This window comes from Rattus norvegicus, chromosome 5 (assembly GCF_021556685.1).
Source record: "Rattus norvegicus strain SHRSP/BbbUtx chromosome 5, alternate assembly SHRSP_T2T, whole genome shotgun sequence".
Lineage (NCBI taxonomy): Eukaryota > Metazoa > Chordata > Mammalia > Rodentia > Muridae > Rattus > Rattus norvegicus.
Window position 1 is genome coordinate 15,795,230 of NC_141538.1, and position 18,947 is coordinate 15,814,176.

Consider the following 18,947-nt stretch of genomic DNA (forward strand, 5'->3'; position numbering starts at 1 on the left):
AGATTTTATTAATATATGCAAATAACAATGGCAACAGTTATTTGCCTGCCAGGTAGCTATTGCTTGGTAGAAGAAATGTTTGGCAAGGCTGGACAAGGTAGCATCATTCTGAAACCCACGCATGGGAGGGTGAGTTAGAAAGATTCTGAGGTTTTGGATCAGCCTGTGTGACATAACAAGACACTGGTTCTAACACAACAAACATCCAACAGAAAAACATTGACAGTAAACAAAACAAAACAAAACAAAACAAAACAAAAAACCTGCCATCTTTTCATCCAAAAAAAAGTTGTTTCTTTCCTGTTTCCAGCAGTGATGTGGTGCTACGCACTTTTCTTGCTTGGTCGTTGCATTTATGAATCGATTTCATATCACCGAAGAAAGATTAGGATGCATTTAATAAAATGATCTGCTTTAAATGACTGAGGGACCTACTAAACATTTGATTACATTTTAATATGGCGATGCAAGCTCTTGTTTTCTGGTGTGCGATGGATGGGGACTCTGGAGACATTGATAAAATGCTTCCTGGAGATTCACTTTGGAAGGGAAGGATTCCACAGGCTCTGGCCTGCTTGCATCAAGCTCTGCCCCTAAACAATGGGTGCTTTCCAAGAAGGATTAGCCAGAGTCACTGCAGGGGCCCTGACTTGCATGCTGAGAGACTCGGTTTGTATGCTAAACAAGTGAAAATTTACTTCTCAAAGGCCTTCTGTATGTATTTCTGTTTTCTGCAGAAAAGGAAGCCTAAGGCAGTTTCAGAGATGTTAAAACAGAAGGGAAGTGCATCCTTCCTTTCAGTACTTCTGTGTCTGTTCCTTCACACAGCTTTTGAATGTTAACCACATTGCAAGAATTAGAGTTTTTTAAGTCTATCATTATTGATCCCCATAGAAAACACTCATGGTTTTTTTTACAAAGGCTGCATTAGCCACACAGAAAGAAATATTGCCCTCTTTTGCTTTGATTGTGTGTCTAAAAGGACTTGTTTCTTAAGGACTATTGCCTCTCTCTCATAACTGGGCAGTGAAGTGACGTTGGAGGGGCTGAACTCTATAGAGTGCTATACGGAAGCAGATAGGAGAAAATTATCATCTTGAAATTGCGGTTAGAATAAAATATGCTTTTAAAGCAAAGTTCTAAAGGTTGCTCATTGACTTTTATTTTTGAAAATGCATTTTATATAACATTTTCTTACTTTAATCTCCTCGCCCTACTTCTTCCCTAGTCTCCTTCAAATGAATGGCTTCATTTTACATATATTGTCATTTCATGCATATACATATTTGCATATGCCTATGTATTCCCAAATATACGCTGTTGACTCCATATACTGTTATGCATTTTGGTATATGAAAAATGAACATTTAGTGACTGTTTGACATTGAGCAACCAATTGGTGTGCTCTTTTTTTTAATAGAACACTGCTCCCGTTTTCCGCCTTACTCAGTTTTCCAGTACTTTGTGTGGTTTTGCAGCCGCAAGAGCTTTCCCCACCCAATGTGGCTTGTTTAATGGTGTCATCACCCTTATTCATCTCACTTTTATTCGGGCACTGAAATCCTAGTTAACTATTCAGTGCTAGTGAAATCACAGTAATTGGAGAGGAATCTACAACCAATATTTTACTAAATCATCATTAAACCCTAATGGATCTATAAACATTTGTTACAACTAAGGTTCAGGAAACAATTCCGAAGAGGGTAGAGAAAGACTGTAAAAGCAAGAGGACCATGGGTTTGCTGTGAGACTGTAGCTTTTAGTAGCATCAGTATAAATGCTGCTAAGTATGGGTACAAATGCTTTCATTGACTTTTCAAACAATTTTTATCTAAAATATATGAACTAGCATACAGACAAGTTTGAACATTGGGTACTGTTGGGTACTCTGTGTGTGTGTGTGTGTGTGTGTGTGTGTGTGTGTGTGTGTGTGTGTGTGTACTTGAAAGATCCCCGAAGGGAGACCGCTACTCAAGTCTCGGGAAATCATGGACCCCAGACACAGAGAGACCATTTTGGATGTAATATGCAAAGGCGAGGTTTATTACGGAGATCTATTATGGAGATCTCCAGGCTGACATGTATCCCATGCAGGAGACAGAGGGGTCGACCCCAAATGGCTGGGATAAGGGCTTTTTAAAGGAAGAAGTCACAAGCTTCAGGAGATGGGGGGATGTCAAAAGGAAATACCAAAAATGTCACAAGGGGAAACTCTCCAAGTCACAGGATTGTTCTTAAGACTCTAGGGTTTAAATGAGGGGAAAGGTCAAGCATTCTCCTGAGAACAGATCCTGATTGTCCTATAGGGTAAATGTTTGTCAGAGTTGATGAGGCATCTGCATCTGAAACACATCTGGTTAGGCTTGGCCACCAGTTTCCTGGAATACTCTCTGCAGGACACAATGGCTGGAGGGTACAAAGGGGACTTGAACAAACATCACAGCAGCAGAACAAAACCCATTACTCATTTACTCAGTCTGGTGGGAGGGTCAGTGTCTCTGAACCAGTTCTCCTGCATTTTTAACAATCTGTCTTCCTGAGTCAGATCCTGTTGCTGAGTTTTGAGCTAATTTAAAACTCTATCTTTCATACTTCTTTTGGTTTTGCTGGTATAAAATTATTTACTTTTCCTATGTTTTCTTGGGTGTAGTCAATCTTTTTCAGTTGGAGTTTTTCTTCTAGTATCTTTGATAAGGCTGGATTTGTGGAAGATATTGTTTAAATTTGGTTTTGTCATTGAATATCTTGTTTTCTCCATATATTGTGATTGAATATCTTGGCTGGGAACTGTGGTCTCCTAGAGACTGCAAGACACCTGCTGAGGCCATTCCAGGTTTTAGAGTCTCTGTGGGGAAGTCATGTGTAATTTTGATAGGCCTGCCTTTATATGTATTTTGACCTTTTTCCCTTGAAGATTTTAATATTCTTTCTTTGTTCTGTACATTTAATTTTGATTGTTATGTGGTAGGAGGATTTACATTTCAGGTTCAATCTATTTGGTATTTTGCAAGCTTCTTATAAACTTAAAGGCATCTTTTCATAGTGTTCCAGATTTCCTGGATGTTTTTTGTCATGAACCTTTAGATTCAACATTTTCTTTGTCTGACTGAACAATTTCTTCTATTGTATCTTCTATGATTGAAATTCTTTCTTTGGTCTGTTGGTGATGCTTGTGTCTGTAGTTCTTGTTCTCTTTCCTAGGTTTTCCAACTCTTACATTCTCTCAATGTGTGTTTTCTTTGTTGTGTTTATTTCTATTTTCAGCTCTTAAACAGTTCTTTTTTCATTTCCTTCACCTATTTGATTGCATATTCCAGTGTTTCTTTAAGAGGTTTATTTATTTCCTTTTGAAAGGCCTCTATCATCTTCATAAAATTAGATGTATGGTCATTTTCTTGTTCTTCAGGTGTGTTAGAATATTCAGAACTTGACGTGGCTGGGGTCTTATCGTGCCATGTTGCCCTGGGTATGGTTATTTGTTTGTATGCGGGCCTCTGCCATTTGAGTTTTGTGGTTATTATAGGTTGAGGTGCTCATTTCTTAGTTTATTCTTGTTAGAAAGGAGGGTTTTTCCCATTAAATAAACGTGAAAAAATAAAGCACTGCATTGAATGTAAGAGTTTTCAATGAAACAAATCATATCAAATAAAACTTGTTAGTTAGAAAATACAGTCTAATCATGAGTAGAAAAGTTTTATTATTTTGATTTATTAAGTACATTTCCATAAGGAAAGATGAGGGAGGAAAATTTGAATGAGAGCAAGGAGGTGTAGATGGGATGGTTTGGATGGACCACAGTGTAGTTGGAAATGATGTAATTATATCAAAAATAAAATGAAACTATTGTATATATTGTTACTAATGTCCTCTCATTTTCATATTACTCATATACATTTTTAAATGTTAATCTTATTCTTACTTATTTGATAACATAAAGTGCAATAATATTGCACTGCAGTCATCTATTCTTTAAGAAGTATCATTTTTAAACTAAGACATATTTAGAACTCAACTTTACCTCTTAGTAAGTGGTTTTGCTTTGAATTGTGTAATTTTCAATTGCAAAGTTGAATTTATATAGTAGATCTTAAAGTTATAAGTTGAACACATAACAAGAAAAAAATTAATAACTGCTTGAATCCTTGAGGAAATTATGTTGAAATTTAATCAAATGCTATAAGATTGCTTATATAGTTATGTGAGCTAGTTAGCTACATATCCCACTAGAGTCAACAAAAGCATAATTTTTATAAACATTACTAGATATAATATTGTTTTAATGATCTCTTTGAGAATAATAAAACCATTTTAATAAGTAGCTTCAACTATTGTAATGAATGTAATTGATTGTTTCAATATTGTTGTATCATTTAGGTAAATGATCATTGTATACATTGGAAATGATTTCAATTATTATATCATATTTATTAGAGGTTATATGGCATTATTTGAACTCAAATTTATTAGGACTCAAAAGCAATCCTTCATTTTTAGCTATAAATAGTTGCAAAAATATAAAACTGTTGACTATATATTAGAGCTAAAAATTCAGAAGAAAATAAATTCTGACATATCCTAACTTTAAAATTATTTATTTCAATGTTTCATTAAATAGGCATTTCTACTGCTATGTCATTTTATTTTAAAACTAATTACTCTAGGCAGGAAATGCCTACAGGATGTTCTACTTTCATACCAGGATTTTAAGTTAAAACACAGGAAAAGGTAAGTTATGTCAGTGCACAAAATAAATGGTACCATTGTTTGTAGAGCTGTAACATCCTAACCCTTTTGTCCTGTGTAGGTGTATGCCTAGCCTTGTTAGTACTACTCCACAGGCCAAGCTATAGCAATTCAAATTGAGAATTCATGTTTCGAAATGGTCTTACATTGCTTTTCTTGTAATATTGTAGGTATAGAATTCCATATTTAATTCCATTATTATTACTAGGTGATGTACATTTTTCTAAATGTAATTCTATATAATGCTCACCAGCTATATAAGTTCAGCTGCTATGCTTGAGTTACTATCCATACTAGAAATATCGTTAGTGGCTATTATAGACCCTTTCCTCAAATAAACATCTCAGAATCAGATATTGTAGCACACCTACATAACATTAGGTCTCTAGGGGCTCTCTAGAAGGAGTTCTGGATTGGAAACAACTTGAACTATGTAGCAAATTTCTTCCCCAAATCTCTTAATAAGTAAGATCCTCAACAGAAGGCATGAGAAACAGAGACCTACTCCGTTACACATTCAGGAATCCCATAAAAGTACTAAACTGAAAACTATAATGTACATACAGAGGACCAGGTACACCTGGATTGGACAAGTGAATGCTGCTTCAGTCTCAGTGAGTTCATATGAACTTTGTTCCATTGATTTACTCTTTTTCTACATCAAATGAGATGGCCATGTGTATTTTTAACTCTGTTTATATAGTGGATAATATTGATTTTAACATAATGAACAATATCTGAATTGATCGGCTTAGGCCTACTTGATCATGGTGAAGGATCTTTTGGATATGTTCTTGTATTTCTAGTTTGCAAATATTTTATTGAGTATTTTTGCATCTATGCTCATAAGGGAAATAGTTCTGTAATTCTCTTTCTTTGATGGGTCTGATGTGGTTTGGATATAAGGATATCTGTGCCCTTATAAAATAAATTGGTCAATATTTCCTTTGTTTCTATTTTTGGAATAATTTGATGAGTCTTGTTGTTAACTTTTTTTAAAAGTCTTGTAGACTTTCTCCTTATATTTCACTAGGGGGTTATATCTCTATTTAAATTGGTTTTCTGATATTGATTTAACTTTGGTAAGTTGTACCTACTAAGAAAGTTATTCATTTCTTTTAGGTTTTTCCAATATGGTGCAGTATGAATTTTTAAAGAATATCCTTATGATTCTCTGAATTTCCTCAGTCTCTCCATTATGTCCCCTCTTTGATTCTAATTTGTTCATTTGGTTATTATCTCTGATTTTTAGTTAAATTAGTTAAGAATTTATCTTATTGATTTTCTCAAAGATTGATTTTCTCTTTGTTTTATTGATTCTCTGTATTGTAAGGTGTTGTTCCTATTTTATTGATATCAGCCCCGAGTTTGATTATGTGATGCAATCTACTATTCTTAGTTATGATTTCTTTTCTTTGTTCTACAGTTTTCATGCATGCAGTTAAGTTGCCAGTGTGAGATGGCTCCAATTGCTTTATAAAGGCATACCTATTAGAACAACTTTCATTCTGTTCCATAAGTTTGGTATAATATATTCATTCTCATTTAGTTATAGAAAGTCTTTAACTTATTACTTCTGTGTTGAACCATTTTTTTTATGTAGTAGGCATGTGTGCAGTTTCTACAATGTTGTAAGCTTTCCATTATTTCTGTTGTTGTTACTCACCATTAAAACTCGTTGGTCTTATTGGATGCAGGGAATTATTTCAATTTTCTTGTATTGGTTGAGACTTGCTTTGTGTTCAAGTATGTGATCAGTTGTGGAGACAGTTCACTGAGGCCCAGGGAAGAATGTGAATTCTTTTATCGTTAGGTGAAATGTTCTGTAAATATCTCTTAGGACCACTAGATTTATAAAGTCTATTAGCTCCTGCATTTCTCAGGTTTTTTTCTTTCTAGATGACCTGCCTATTGGCGACAGAGGGTTAATAAAGTCTCACATAATCAGTGAATGAGATTCACTACATGGTTTCAGCAGTAGCAGTATTTCCACTGTGAACTTGGGTGCCCTTGTGTGTTGGGGCACAGATGTTAAGAATTGAAGTGTGATTTTGGTAGATTTTTTTTCTTTGATGAGCATGTAGTATCCTTCCCTATCTCTTCTGATTAGTTTTGGTTTAAAGTCTATTTTGTTAGATATTAAAATGGCTACTCAAGCTTGTTTCTTAGGTCTGGTTGTATGAGACATTTTTTTAACTCTTTACCCTGAGGTAATATCTATTTTTTGATGTTGAGGTCTGATTTTTTTGTATGCAGCAAAAGTATTGGTTTTATTTTCAAATATCTTCTGTTAGTCTGTGTATTTTCTTGAGGAATCAAGACTGGTGATAATGAGAGATACTAATGACCAGTGATTGTGGACTCAGGTTATTTTGATGTTGGTGGTAATGTTGCTATGTGTGTCTTTTGTTTCTTTTGATTTTAGTGGTCTAAGATTATTTATTCTTTGTGTTTTCGTTCTGTAGTTAACCTCCTTAGGTTGGAGTTTTTCTTCTAGCTCCCTCTGATAGACTGTACTTATAGATTAATATTTTTTACATTTGAATTACTATGGAATGCCTTAAAGAGGTAATTAATAGAGCCTTTTAAAGAAATCCAGCAGTGCTGTTGGGGGCCTGCTTGCTGACTTTCATGTGGGGCTGTGAGCTCTTTGAAGCTGCCCAGTGGTCCAGAGCATGGTAGTTTTGAACCCCCTATCCCCAAAGCTCCAATTTTAGGAGTGACTTTTTCATCACTGCCAGGTAAACTTTGGCAGGAGGCTAGATGGTGAAGTCAGCCTGTGTTTACAGGAACCTGGTAAACAGCAGCAGATTGGAACAGGCTAAGATAAACCAGACACAAAGACAAGATAGAAGGCAGGAATATAGCAGAGATGACTAACAATTGAATTGGTGTTGCATAGAGATCTCACCAGTCTGACTGGGGAATGTAATGGATAGGAGGCTGTTTTAGATTCTTTCTTGCACTATGCCTAGACTGCCTGACATCCTCACACTGGGCCTCTTCAAACTCAATGTCTGGCCCCCAGTGTCCTGTGGAGTCCTTGACTTTCTTGTGCAGCTTAGATATGAAACCCTGTGGACAGTGCCCAGATGCTGGGTCACTCAGATTGTTTGGCCACCCAATGTTACCATGGCTCCAAAGGAAGGTCAGAAAATGACTGATCACCTGGCTTACCTCCCAGTTACCCAGAATTAATCAGTGGGCCATGGGCATCTTGTGCCCAAATGGGGGTGTATTAACCCTTGTCAGTTTCTCTCTGGTCATCAGATAGTGTTCGCTGTAATCAGAATCCAGAAACTAACATGAAGCTAGCTTAAAATCTCTTGCTCTTTTCCTCTGAATGTGATCATTTACTGTGGGAGTCCAAAGAGCGGAAAGCACTCTATGGCAACCTTGGGTTAGTTGTGTTAGTCATCTCAAGGTTTGTGCCCCCAGGAGTAACTTTATTTCTTGAAGATACCCTATTAAGGAATGAATTTTGGGTGGAATTATCTTGCTGTGGGATCCATATGTTAATTCTGAGATTCACCAGAGAAAAAACAATTCCAAAATTTAAAAGCTAATTATATTAAATACTGATCAAAAGATGGACTTTTGTCAGGATTATTCTCTGGAATTTTTCACATGAATGGCCTGAGCCATTTATCTATCAACAAATAAATAAAGAAACCATCAAACAAACACATGACAAAGTTTTATTTTTCATTCTTGAAGAAGAAAGAAATATCCTTTTCAAGAGGATTTTTTTCAAGAAAATGGATGACACTAGAAAAATCATGCAGTCCCAGAAAGAATAAATGTTCTTTCTTTCATATGTTCACTGTACGTGTGTATGCATAGAGATCATATCAAAGTATAAAAGAGGTCTTGTAATATTTTCTCTCTTGAACCTATACTTAATAATACACACGTACGCCATGAAATCAGAAAACGAAATCTTGTGCTCCCTCCCCCCAGCTCCTACGAGGTGGCTATATTCTCTGTTCCTCACCTTCTCAGGTGTGGCGTCTCTCCTCTCTTCTCCATCATGGCGGATCTCCTTCTTCCTCCCTGTCTCACTCAGAATCCTAATGGTCCCACCTCTGTATTCTCTGCCCAGTCATTGACTGCCAGCAACTTTATTTATCAATCAGAAACAAATCGGTGCAGGGTCCCTCAGTGTCTAATGAGTGAACATTCAGATTCTCGTGTAAACAATTTTGGGGACCCAAATTAACATAATACAAGCAACCACATGGTAAAAAGAAAACTAATCATGTATATGGCACATGCCTGACATTGTGATCACATGCTGATGCCTATATATGCTTCTTTCACTTCAACCAGTCAGATAGGAAAGTTCACTTTCCTACACAGCCTTAGCAACACCAGCCAGGGCTCTTTTTTAGATACCATAGAAAACTTTTAGTGGTGTTTACCTTTTCCTAATATTAGTCATATTGTAAATATTTGTGAGTTAATCTGTATTGATATAGGTTGTTTAGGGTTATATCTGGTTGAAATTTTTGATGGACTATTTGTTTTATAAATGAATTTTGATTTAAAATAGTTTAATTTCCTTGCTTTTATATATTGGAATATGTCTTTATCTAAACATTGAGGATTTGTTTGTTTGTTTTCACTATCAGTATTTCAATTTTCCCATTAACTCTTGAAGTCAAGTAATGTTCAATAATCAGTCACATTCTCTGTTTCCTTTTCTTTTCTTTTTCCTTTTTTTTTTGGTGTTTATTCTACAATTTCTGTACTTCAATGTGATGACTTTCAGAATCAATTTCACAATTTCTCTAGAAAGGTTTTCTGGGTCTTTGTTGCACTCTATTTCTTTCTATAGGTCAAATAATGATGTAAGTCATCTCCCAACACTCATTAAGATATGTTAAAAATTAGCGATGTTCTATATATCAAAGTGCATAGTAGTTTCATAAACTTCCGTCCAATCAATACACAAGTGCCTCATACTGTTGTTGCTTTTATATATGGCTTTTTTTTTTACAATCAAAAATTTATTGCCAGGACACAGAAAAGGAGTTGAGTGTGTACTTATTCCATATCATTAATTTTATCACCTGTGGCTATTTTTGCTTTTAACTCTAACATTGCCTACTGTCATTGTAAAGCACATGACATCTTCAACTAAAAATAGTTTTCTTTCTTTTAAATTTATTTTGGGTTCAGATTTCTATTATTTTTACCCTCAGTACTCTGACTTAGCACCTTCATTAAAAATTTGACTAGAATAATTATCATAGATATTCATTTATTTTTTCCCAAGTCTTGGTGATTCTGACTTTCCATCTTTGTTCACTTAAGATGATCCTATGTATAAGTGTTCACATGTTACATGTATCAATTCTGCTTCTGCTGTTATTCAGTATTTATCACATATGTGTACTGCAAAATACAAGGGCTGTGTATTCTATGTCAACTTAATTTTTTATATGGTTAATTGTATCAATTCTTTTTAATTAACATACTTTTTGAATCTTTGGGAATTTTATCATGCATCCTACCCCACACATTTCCAAATTCTTCCATATCTGCTCTCTGCTCATATAACCTCCTATCCCCAAGGAAAATAAAAATAAAAGTGAAGTTTAGAAAAGAAAAGAAAAACAAAACAAATTAACAACAAACCCACAAAATCACACAGACAAAACAAACGAAAGTGCAAAACAACAAAAACACATTTTGAAAACACCTCAAGTTCATGACCTGTTCCTCTACCAACTGCAGGCTTCAGTGAATGTGCCATTCAGATCCTCTGTTTTCCTATCTCTCCCTTACATACTTGTTTGTCATAGTGGCACTCCTGGCACTACCCTGAGTGGAGCCAGCTTAGCGAGGCCCTTGGATATCCACATGGCTTCAGGCTACAGTCCACACCACAGGCATCTGGATAGCATTGGTTGTATTAGAGAACATACATATCAACACAGACCACTGCAGTAGAATCATAGACTTAGGTATGGCCCTCAGCAGCAGCATGGGTCTGGACATCACTGTGGACTCAGGGATAGCACAGGCCTCTCACATCTGGCTGTTCCCCACTGCCTTCACTTTCCCAGGTCTGTCTGGATACATAGCACACAAACAAGTTCTCTCTCTCTCTCTCTCTCTCTCTCTCTCTCTCTCTCTCTCTCTCTCATGTCTCTACCACATGCTGGCTTCCACTCAGGAGGTCCAGGCATGGTTCAGTGTCTCAGTATGATTTAACACCTTTTCATGTTAAATAATGTTACTAAAACAGGTGTAAAAATGTTCACAGATGTGCATGCCCGTTATCACTGAAGCTCTTATTTCCACTGAGTCAGTGTTCCTGATTCTCCAGCACTGTTCTATTCTTTAATCCAGAAAGTATTCTATTTATATCATTATAATTTGTGTTTTATGAATTCTGTTTCAATGTTTTGATAATTCAACATCTCTTTGCTGTAAGCTTATGGTATTTCAATGAATTTGACACAATTGTAACTTCTTGCTTATTTTTCAGATTATTTTATGATCATTGTCATATAGCTCTAATGGGTGGTTTATCTTGTGAGCTGGTTGTTACTTTCCCTTTCAAATGGTTCATTTTTTCTTTAATATGTTTTATTTCATCTTTGCCAACTTTTTATTTAGCCAATTGTTAGTAAGATTCTGTTAGTTTCCTGTAATTTTTAAAGCAATGAGTTTATTGTTCAATACATAAGTTTGGCTTTGTATCTCTTTAGACTATGTAGTATGGAGTTTATTTGCAAGATTCTGTTCTGGTTGATTGGTCTTTTCTCACTGGAAATCCCACTGTTCTCTGCTTGTATAGCCTGAAGAGATGAAAGAAATTTCCAGATTGGCCTCCTGGTGTCACTAATTAGGAAAGGTTTGGTTTAGTTGGATATTTCCAGCCAGCCCCTGCTGTGGGATAACAAATTGATGAGGATTGTGGACCTCGCTTATCATCCTAAGTATTTGCCTCAGGATGGGATGCCTGGGATGTCAGAAACCATGACCACTGTTGCGGCACAATCTCCATGTTTGGAAAAGAAAACTTTCAGAACAATAGGAAATTCTCAGGATAGACATTGTCTTTATGCTTATGACAAGTGTATGTTTTTGTGTTTCTTTAACTGTATCTTCCTAAAGATTCTTAACTCTGTATGTGGTTTATATCAGCGTTTATAATGGTACCCATATTTATCTGATTTGCCACAACTATTATAACTTATACATCTAAGACTCTTAGCCTTCCTTTAATTGCTATTTTTAGATTTATTTTCTACTGATTATTTTTTATTTTTTAATTTTTAGGGAAACTAGAACTTTGTTAGCTGGTAGTACTAAACCTATGTATTCTATAATTTCAAGTGTCGAGGATTACTAATGATACCAAATTTCTTATTTCTCAGCTTTTCAGGGAAAAGAAAAGGTTTAGCAGTGTTTTAAAATGTTTGAATAAATTGATGCAGCTTTATAAGAAATATTTCTTTGCGTCATACCTGCAAGATCATTTCCCTTTTACCAGCAATATTAATCAGTGTAACACTACAAATGTGTACTCACTAAACAGTCATTACATTAAAAGATATAGTGTCCCCAACATTGTTTAACAACTGCCATTCTTTAGAGTTTGTGATCAACCCTAACACTAAGATAACCATAGCTTAGGAGGGGTTCTGTGGACGTGACTGAGATGTTCACAGGGCATCCTATCAGACTGAAGCATGAGGACATAAGCAGGAAGAGAGTTGGGTCTATGACAGCACTAATTAGGAAGTTATCCTTTTATCTTTTCCAAAGTGTTTCTGACCACAAGAGAAAAATCAAGAGGTGAAAAAAGTCAATAGTGCCCAGGGCTTATAATTATAGTAAACTGTATAACTAATGGTGGCCATATTCTGTTCATCTTTTCTATCTCCAGGTTCAGGTTCTTCGGAATGCTGGGGAGGAAGTGACCCTGACAGTGTCATTTTTAAAAAGAGCTCCTGCTTTCCTCAAACTCCCACTTAACGAAGACTGTGCATGTAAGCATCTGTGGAACAGAGACAGTAATCACAGCATTGCATTTCTTTCCACCCAGAACTTGGTATTTTTTTTCTTACAGTGTGAAATACATACACGAATACTGCATAGAATCACCAAATCATGTAGAATTCATTTCTCTTGAAAGTTACAAATTTTATTTTTTTATGTTGATAATATTGAAACTCTTCCTTTCTAGTGATTATGAAATCTGGCACTTAATTTTAACCAACTCTGCTCTCCCCTTGTACTGTTACTTTACACAACCCTTTACCATGTTCCATATGCTTCTTAACCATTTTAATTGCTTTGGGGATAAATTTGTGTTCAGATAATTTTCTCATTATTTAGAAGCTTTGTTTATGATGAGGTATGTGTGTATGTGTGTGTGTGTGTGTGTGTGTGTGTGTGTGTATGTGTGTGTGTGTTGTAGTAGTTGTTAATGCATGGTGAAACATGTGTCTTGGCCCTAGGACAAGATATCATTTGTTTCTAAGACTAATACAAATTTCATTATATTTGAACTTTTATCAACTAATGGGCATTTTCTTGGTTCCATGGCTTTGCTATTATCAATAAGGTAGTACTCATACAAGTATTATTTTGAGATCATGCTTTCTGTTGTTTGGGATGTACACCCAGAAGTGGGATTTCTAGTTCTCTGTGTTGTTTTGAATACTAGGTATGATACTTTCAATGGGGACATTGCCATTTCACATTTGCACCAACAATGTCACATTTGCACCAACATCATCAATTTCTTTCAATTATCTGTAAATATCTTGCTGTTTTTTTTTCAACATGGTTGTTTTCATGGATCACCAATGATACTGTGGTTTTGGTTGAACTTCCCTAATCACTACTGATGGTCAGCATCTTTGCATACATTCATTTGCTTTCCATTTGTATCCCATTTTACATAGATGTCATTCACGTGCTATGATACCTTCTGGCTTGATCTTGTGCTAGCTTTGTGGATGCTGTGATAATTTTTGTGAGTCATTTATGCTTTTGCCCTAATGTGTCTAAAAAGTAAAACATTGTTTAAGTCATCTACTGCCTCTGATTCTGGTAATATTTCAGTCATCTCTTCTGCAAACATCCCTGAACGTTGCAAGGGATGATTTGATGTAGGGATCACATTTACCTGTGCGATGTCTTATATTCTCTGAATACTCACCAGTTGTGGGCTTCTGTGTTAGTTGCTATCTACTGGGTGAAAAAGCTCAATGATGAGGATTGAGCCTCAGACTAATTAATGGGATGTCTTAGTTAGGGTTTCATTGCTGTGAACAGACACCATCACCATCTTATAACGGATATATATTTGGTGGTGGCTTACAGGTTCGGAGGTTTAGTTCATTATTATCAAGGCAGGAGCATGGCAGCATCCAAGTAAGCATGATGTGAGAGAAGCTGAGAATGTTACATCTTGTTCTGAAGGCCAAGAGGAGAAGACTGAATCTTCCACATTGGACAGAGCTTCAAAGCTCACCCCTTCAGTGACACACTTCCTCCAACAAGGCCACGCCTACACAAACAAGACCAACCTTCAAATAGTGCCACTCCCTGGGCCGAGCATATTCAAACCACTACCTTCCACTCCTTGAGCCCTCCATGTTTGTTCAAACACACGAGTCAATGGGGGCTATACATAGGCATAGCATAATGCAAAATACATTTGTTCACCTTCAAAAGTCCTATAGTCTATAATAGTCTCAACAATATTAAAAGTCAAAATTTCAAAGTCTCTTCTGAGGTTCATCCAATCACTTAACTATAATCCCCTATAAAAATCAAAATCAAACAACAAATCACATACCTCCAATATCACAGGATATATATTATCATTCTAAAATTCAATAGGAAGGAAACACTGGGCTAAAGCAAGACCAAATATAAGTTGGCCAAACTCCAAACTCAGCATCTCTGTGTCTATAATGTATAATTCCTTCTGGCTTTGTTGACTGCAGCACAGTTCTTTGTCTGGTTTCACTTCCTGTAGCCCTTTATTATTACTTGAACCATACATTATGTATTTTCTTTCTTTTTAAGCTTAACATGCTTGGTCATAATGCTCTTTGTGAAACTAAAACAGAGAACAAAGTCTCTTTTGGACTTTTCCCCCCCCATAATTAAACCACATTTATTTAATTATTTATTTTACTCATTTATTTTACATCCCTCTCATTGCCCCCATCACTCCCTCTTACAATCCTACTCCCAATACCCCTCTCTTTCTCAGAGTTGGTGGGTACCCCCTGGGTATTCCCCCACCCTCAAATATCAAGTCTCTGCGGGATAGTCACATCTTCTCTCACTGAGGCCAGATAAGGCAACCTAGCTAGAAGAACATATCACGAGTACTGGCAACATCTTTTGGGATAGCCCCCACTCTAATTTTCCAGGATTCAAATGAAGACCAAGCTGCACATCTACTACATATGTGAGGGAAGGCTAAGTCCAGTGCCTATATATTCTTTGGTTGTTAGATCAGTCTCAGAGAGCCCCAAGGGTCCAGGTTAGTTGAGCCTGTTGTTCTTGGTATGGAATTCCTATTCCCTTAGAGCCTTCAGTCCTTCCCCCTATTCTTCCATAAGCTTTCCTGAGCTCCATCCACTGTTAGGCTGTGAATGTGTACATCTGTCTGAGTCAGCTGCTGAGTGGAGCTTCTCAGAGGATAGCCATGCTAGATTTCTGTCTGCAAACATAACAGAGTATCTTTAATAGTGTCAAGGATTGATGCTTGTCCATGTGATAGGTCTCAGGTTGGTCTGGTTATTGTTTGGCCATTCTCTCAGTCTCTTCTCCATCCTCTGTCCTTTCATTTCTTGTAGACAAGATACATTTTGGGTCAAAAGTTTTATGGGTGTGTTGTCCTTATCCACAGTTGATAACTCCACTGGGGTTCCTGCATGGCTACATGAGGTTTCATATCTCAAATATTGTGACTCACAGCTAAGGACATCCCCACTGATTCTCAGGTGTATCTCTTATCCCAGGTATCTGTCTCTTCCTGAGGATGCCTCCTACCTTGCCACAACAGTCAGTTGCAAATTTCCATTCATTCTCATGACCAACTGGACATCCCTCCTGTCCCTTTCCATATCTGACCCAGAACCTCCCCTATTCCCCTCCCATCTCCTCTGCCACCCAGTTCCCTCCCTCCATCTGCCTCTTAGGACTATTTTATTCCCCCTTCCAAATGAGATTCAAATATTCTTGCTTGTGCCTTCCTTCTTGTTTAGCTTCTTTGGGACTGTAGAATGTAGTATAGGTCTCCTGAAATTTATGGCTAATATCTGCTTTTAAGTGAGTACATACCATACATGTCCTTTGGGAACTGGGTTACCTCACTCAGGATGATATTCTCAAGATCTATCCATTTGCCTGTGAAATTTATGATGTCTTTGTTTTTCTTAGTTGAAGAGTATTCCGTTGTGTAGATGTACCACATTTTTTTTATTCATTGTTCAGTTTGAGGAACATCTCTGGTGTTTCTAGTTTATGACTATTACAAATAAAGCTGATACAGACATAGTTGAACAAATGACTTTGTGAGATGGTGGGGCATCTTTTGAGTATATGACCAAGAGTGGTATAGCTGTATCTTGAGGTAGTATTCCTAGTTCTCTTAGAAACCACCAAAAATGATTTTCAAAGTGTTTGCACAAGTTTGCATTCATACAAGCAAGGGAGGAGTATTCCTCTTGCTACACATCCTCACCAGCATGTGCTATCACTTGAGTTTCTGATCATAGTCATTTTGATGGGTGTAAGATGGGATTTCAAAGTTGTTTTGTTTTGCATTTCCCTGATGACTAAGGACATTGAACATTTCTTTAAGTGATTTTCTGCCATTCAAGATTTTTCTGTTGAGAATTCTCTGTTTAGCTCTATACCTGTAGCACATAATATTAAAAAATAAACAAACTAAAAAACAAAACAGATAAAAAAACAAAAACAAAAACAAAAAACAAAAAAAAAACCCATGCTGTCATCAGCTAGGCACCAGGCAGTGGTCTAGGTCTGTTCCGACCCCAGTATTGATCCGAAGACAGCATGTTTTCCCTTTTGCCAAAGCCTGTTCCACTAAGGCTGGCTCTGGCTCTCCAGAGCTCCAAAATCACTCTCTCCACCACAGGCTGGCTGCTGACAAACCTGCTGTGCACTCCCAAATTTTCATGACTAGCTGGGGTGCCCTCTTGCAAACCAATGCTGTCACTGTTACCTTTTCTTGCAGCTCAGTGGAATCACAGGGAGAAGGAAGACATCAGAAAATATTAGTTTCAAATCAACAGATAACACATTTGCTGGGTGCAGAACCTAGCATCCTAAGTTTAGGAACAATTCTATGTTAGAAATTTTCTGGTGGCAGATTTGCCATCTGAACTAACAACCTCCAACCTTGTACATCGTGTCTGCCTTGCTCCAGCTGTCCAAAAAGAAGTTCCTCTCTTCTGTGTCCTCTCTTCCTCTACGGACCCTGAAGTCCTGCCTCCTCTTTGTCCAGTGATTGGCTTCTTGTTATCTTTATTTAATCAGTTAGCGGAAATTTCCACTACATGTGCCCCATTTTTTAATTGGATTATTTGAGTTGTTGTTGTTGTTCCACTTCTTAAATTCTTTATAGATTTTGGATATTAGCCCTCTATCAGATGTAGGGTTGGTGAAGATCCTTTCACAATCTGTTAGATTGCTGTTTTGTCCTATTGAGAATGTCCTTTGCCTTACAGTAACATTGCAGTTTTATGAGGTTCCATTTACCAATTGTCTTAGAACCTGAGCCATTGGTGTTCTATTTAGGAAATTGTCTCCTGTACTTAGGAGACTGTCAAGGCTTTTCAGACTTTCTATTATATGATATTTAGTGTATTTTGTTTTTATGTTTAGGTCTACAGACCTTGAAAGAGCAATCCTCAACATCATATGAAAAAATAAAAAATCCAGCATAACCAAATTATCATGAACAATAAAAGTACTTCAGGAGGATCTCCATCCAGGACCTCAAACTGCACTACAGAGCAAAAGTGGTTTAAAAAAAGAACACTGCATAGTGTTGGTACAGAAATAGACATGTTGATGATTGGAATTGAATCAAAGACCCAGAAATGAACTCACATACCTATGGACACTTAATTTTTGATTAAAAAAAGGCAAAACCATACAATGTAAAAAAGAAAGATTCTTTAACAAATGGTGGTGGTCTAACAGAATGTCTACGTGTAGAAGAATGAAAACAAATCCATAATTATTATCCCGTATGAAACTCTGCTGGGCTCTTTTGAGACTTATTTTGTTGATGAATTAATCTAAATCCCTTCATCTTAGCCTCAAACAGACTTTTCGGGCAAGGGCAAAAAAGCAGCCACATTCTTCACCAAATATCATAAGAACAGTCTCCGGGCCACTTACGAAAATCCTCTACTACTGAAACCTCCTGGGACTGCAGGCCTACAGAGTTCAAGTCATCCTCGGCAGCACCGTCTTCCATATTTTGTCTAGGAGGGTACATTAAGCCCCACTTTAGGCATTCCTCTCTTCCCAAATCTAAAGTTCTAAAATCCACATTCTCCCAAACAGAACATGGTCAGTCATCTCATAGCAATACCCCAGTCCCTGATAACAACTTCTGTCTTTGTTAGGGTTTTGCTGCTATGAACAAACCTCCCAATCAAGACAACTCTTATAAAGGAAGACAGTTAACTGGGCTGGCTTAAAGGTTCAGAGGTTTAGTACATTATTATCAAGGGAGGAGCATGGCAGGCTTGATGCAGAAGGAGCTGAGAGTTCTCCACCTTGTTCTAAAGACCAACAGGATTAGTCTGTCTCTTCCACACTGGGCAGAGCTTCAAACCCCACCTCCAGAGTGACACTTCCTCTAACAATGCTATAGCCATTCCAACAAGGCCACACCTCAAAATATTGCCACTCCCTAGGTCAAGAATTTTCAAAGCACTACATGAGATAACCATAATGAATGAGAAGTCATTGTATTGCTATCTCTACTTACCAGAAAATTAGTTGGTTTTACCCAAGAGCTCATGGTATTTCTAGTCATAGGCTTTTGAAGTCACTGACAGACTCAGGAATAGGTTTCATTTCATAGAGTACGACTTAATTCAAACAAAACAGAGTGGTTGGTCACTCATAACATCAATGGCAATATTGTGTACAGGTAGACTTATATTACCAGACAG

At 36.8% G+C, this 18,947-nt stretch overlaps 1 protein-coding gene across 2 annotated transcripts in view; it reads left to right on the forward strand.

The window, feature by feature from the left end:
• Sntg1 (syntrophin, gamma 1) overlaps positions 1-18,947 on the forward strand; it is an 841,911-nt gene that overhangs the window by 545,224 nt on the left and 277,740 nt on the right. For both annotated transcript variants that reach the window (NM_001411862.1, XM_087550418.1), the window contains 1 exon segment: positions 12,647-12,749. In NM_001411862.1, coding sequence (NP_001398791.1) covers positions 12,647-12,749 — 103 coding nt within the window.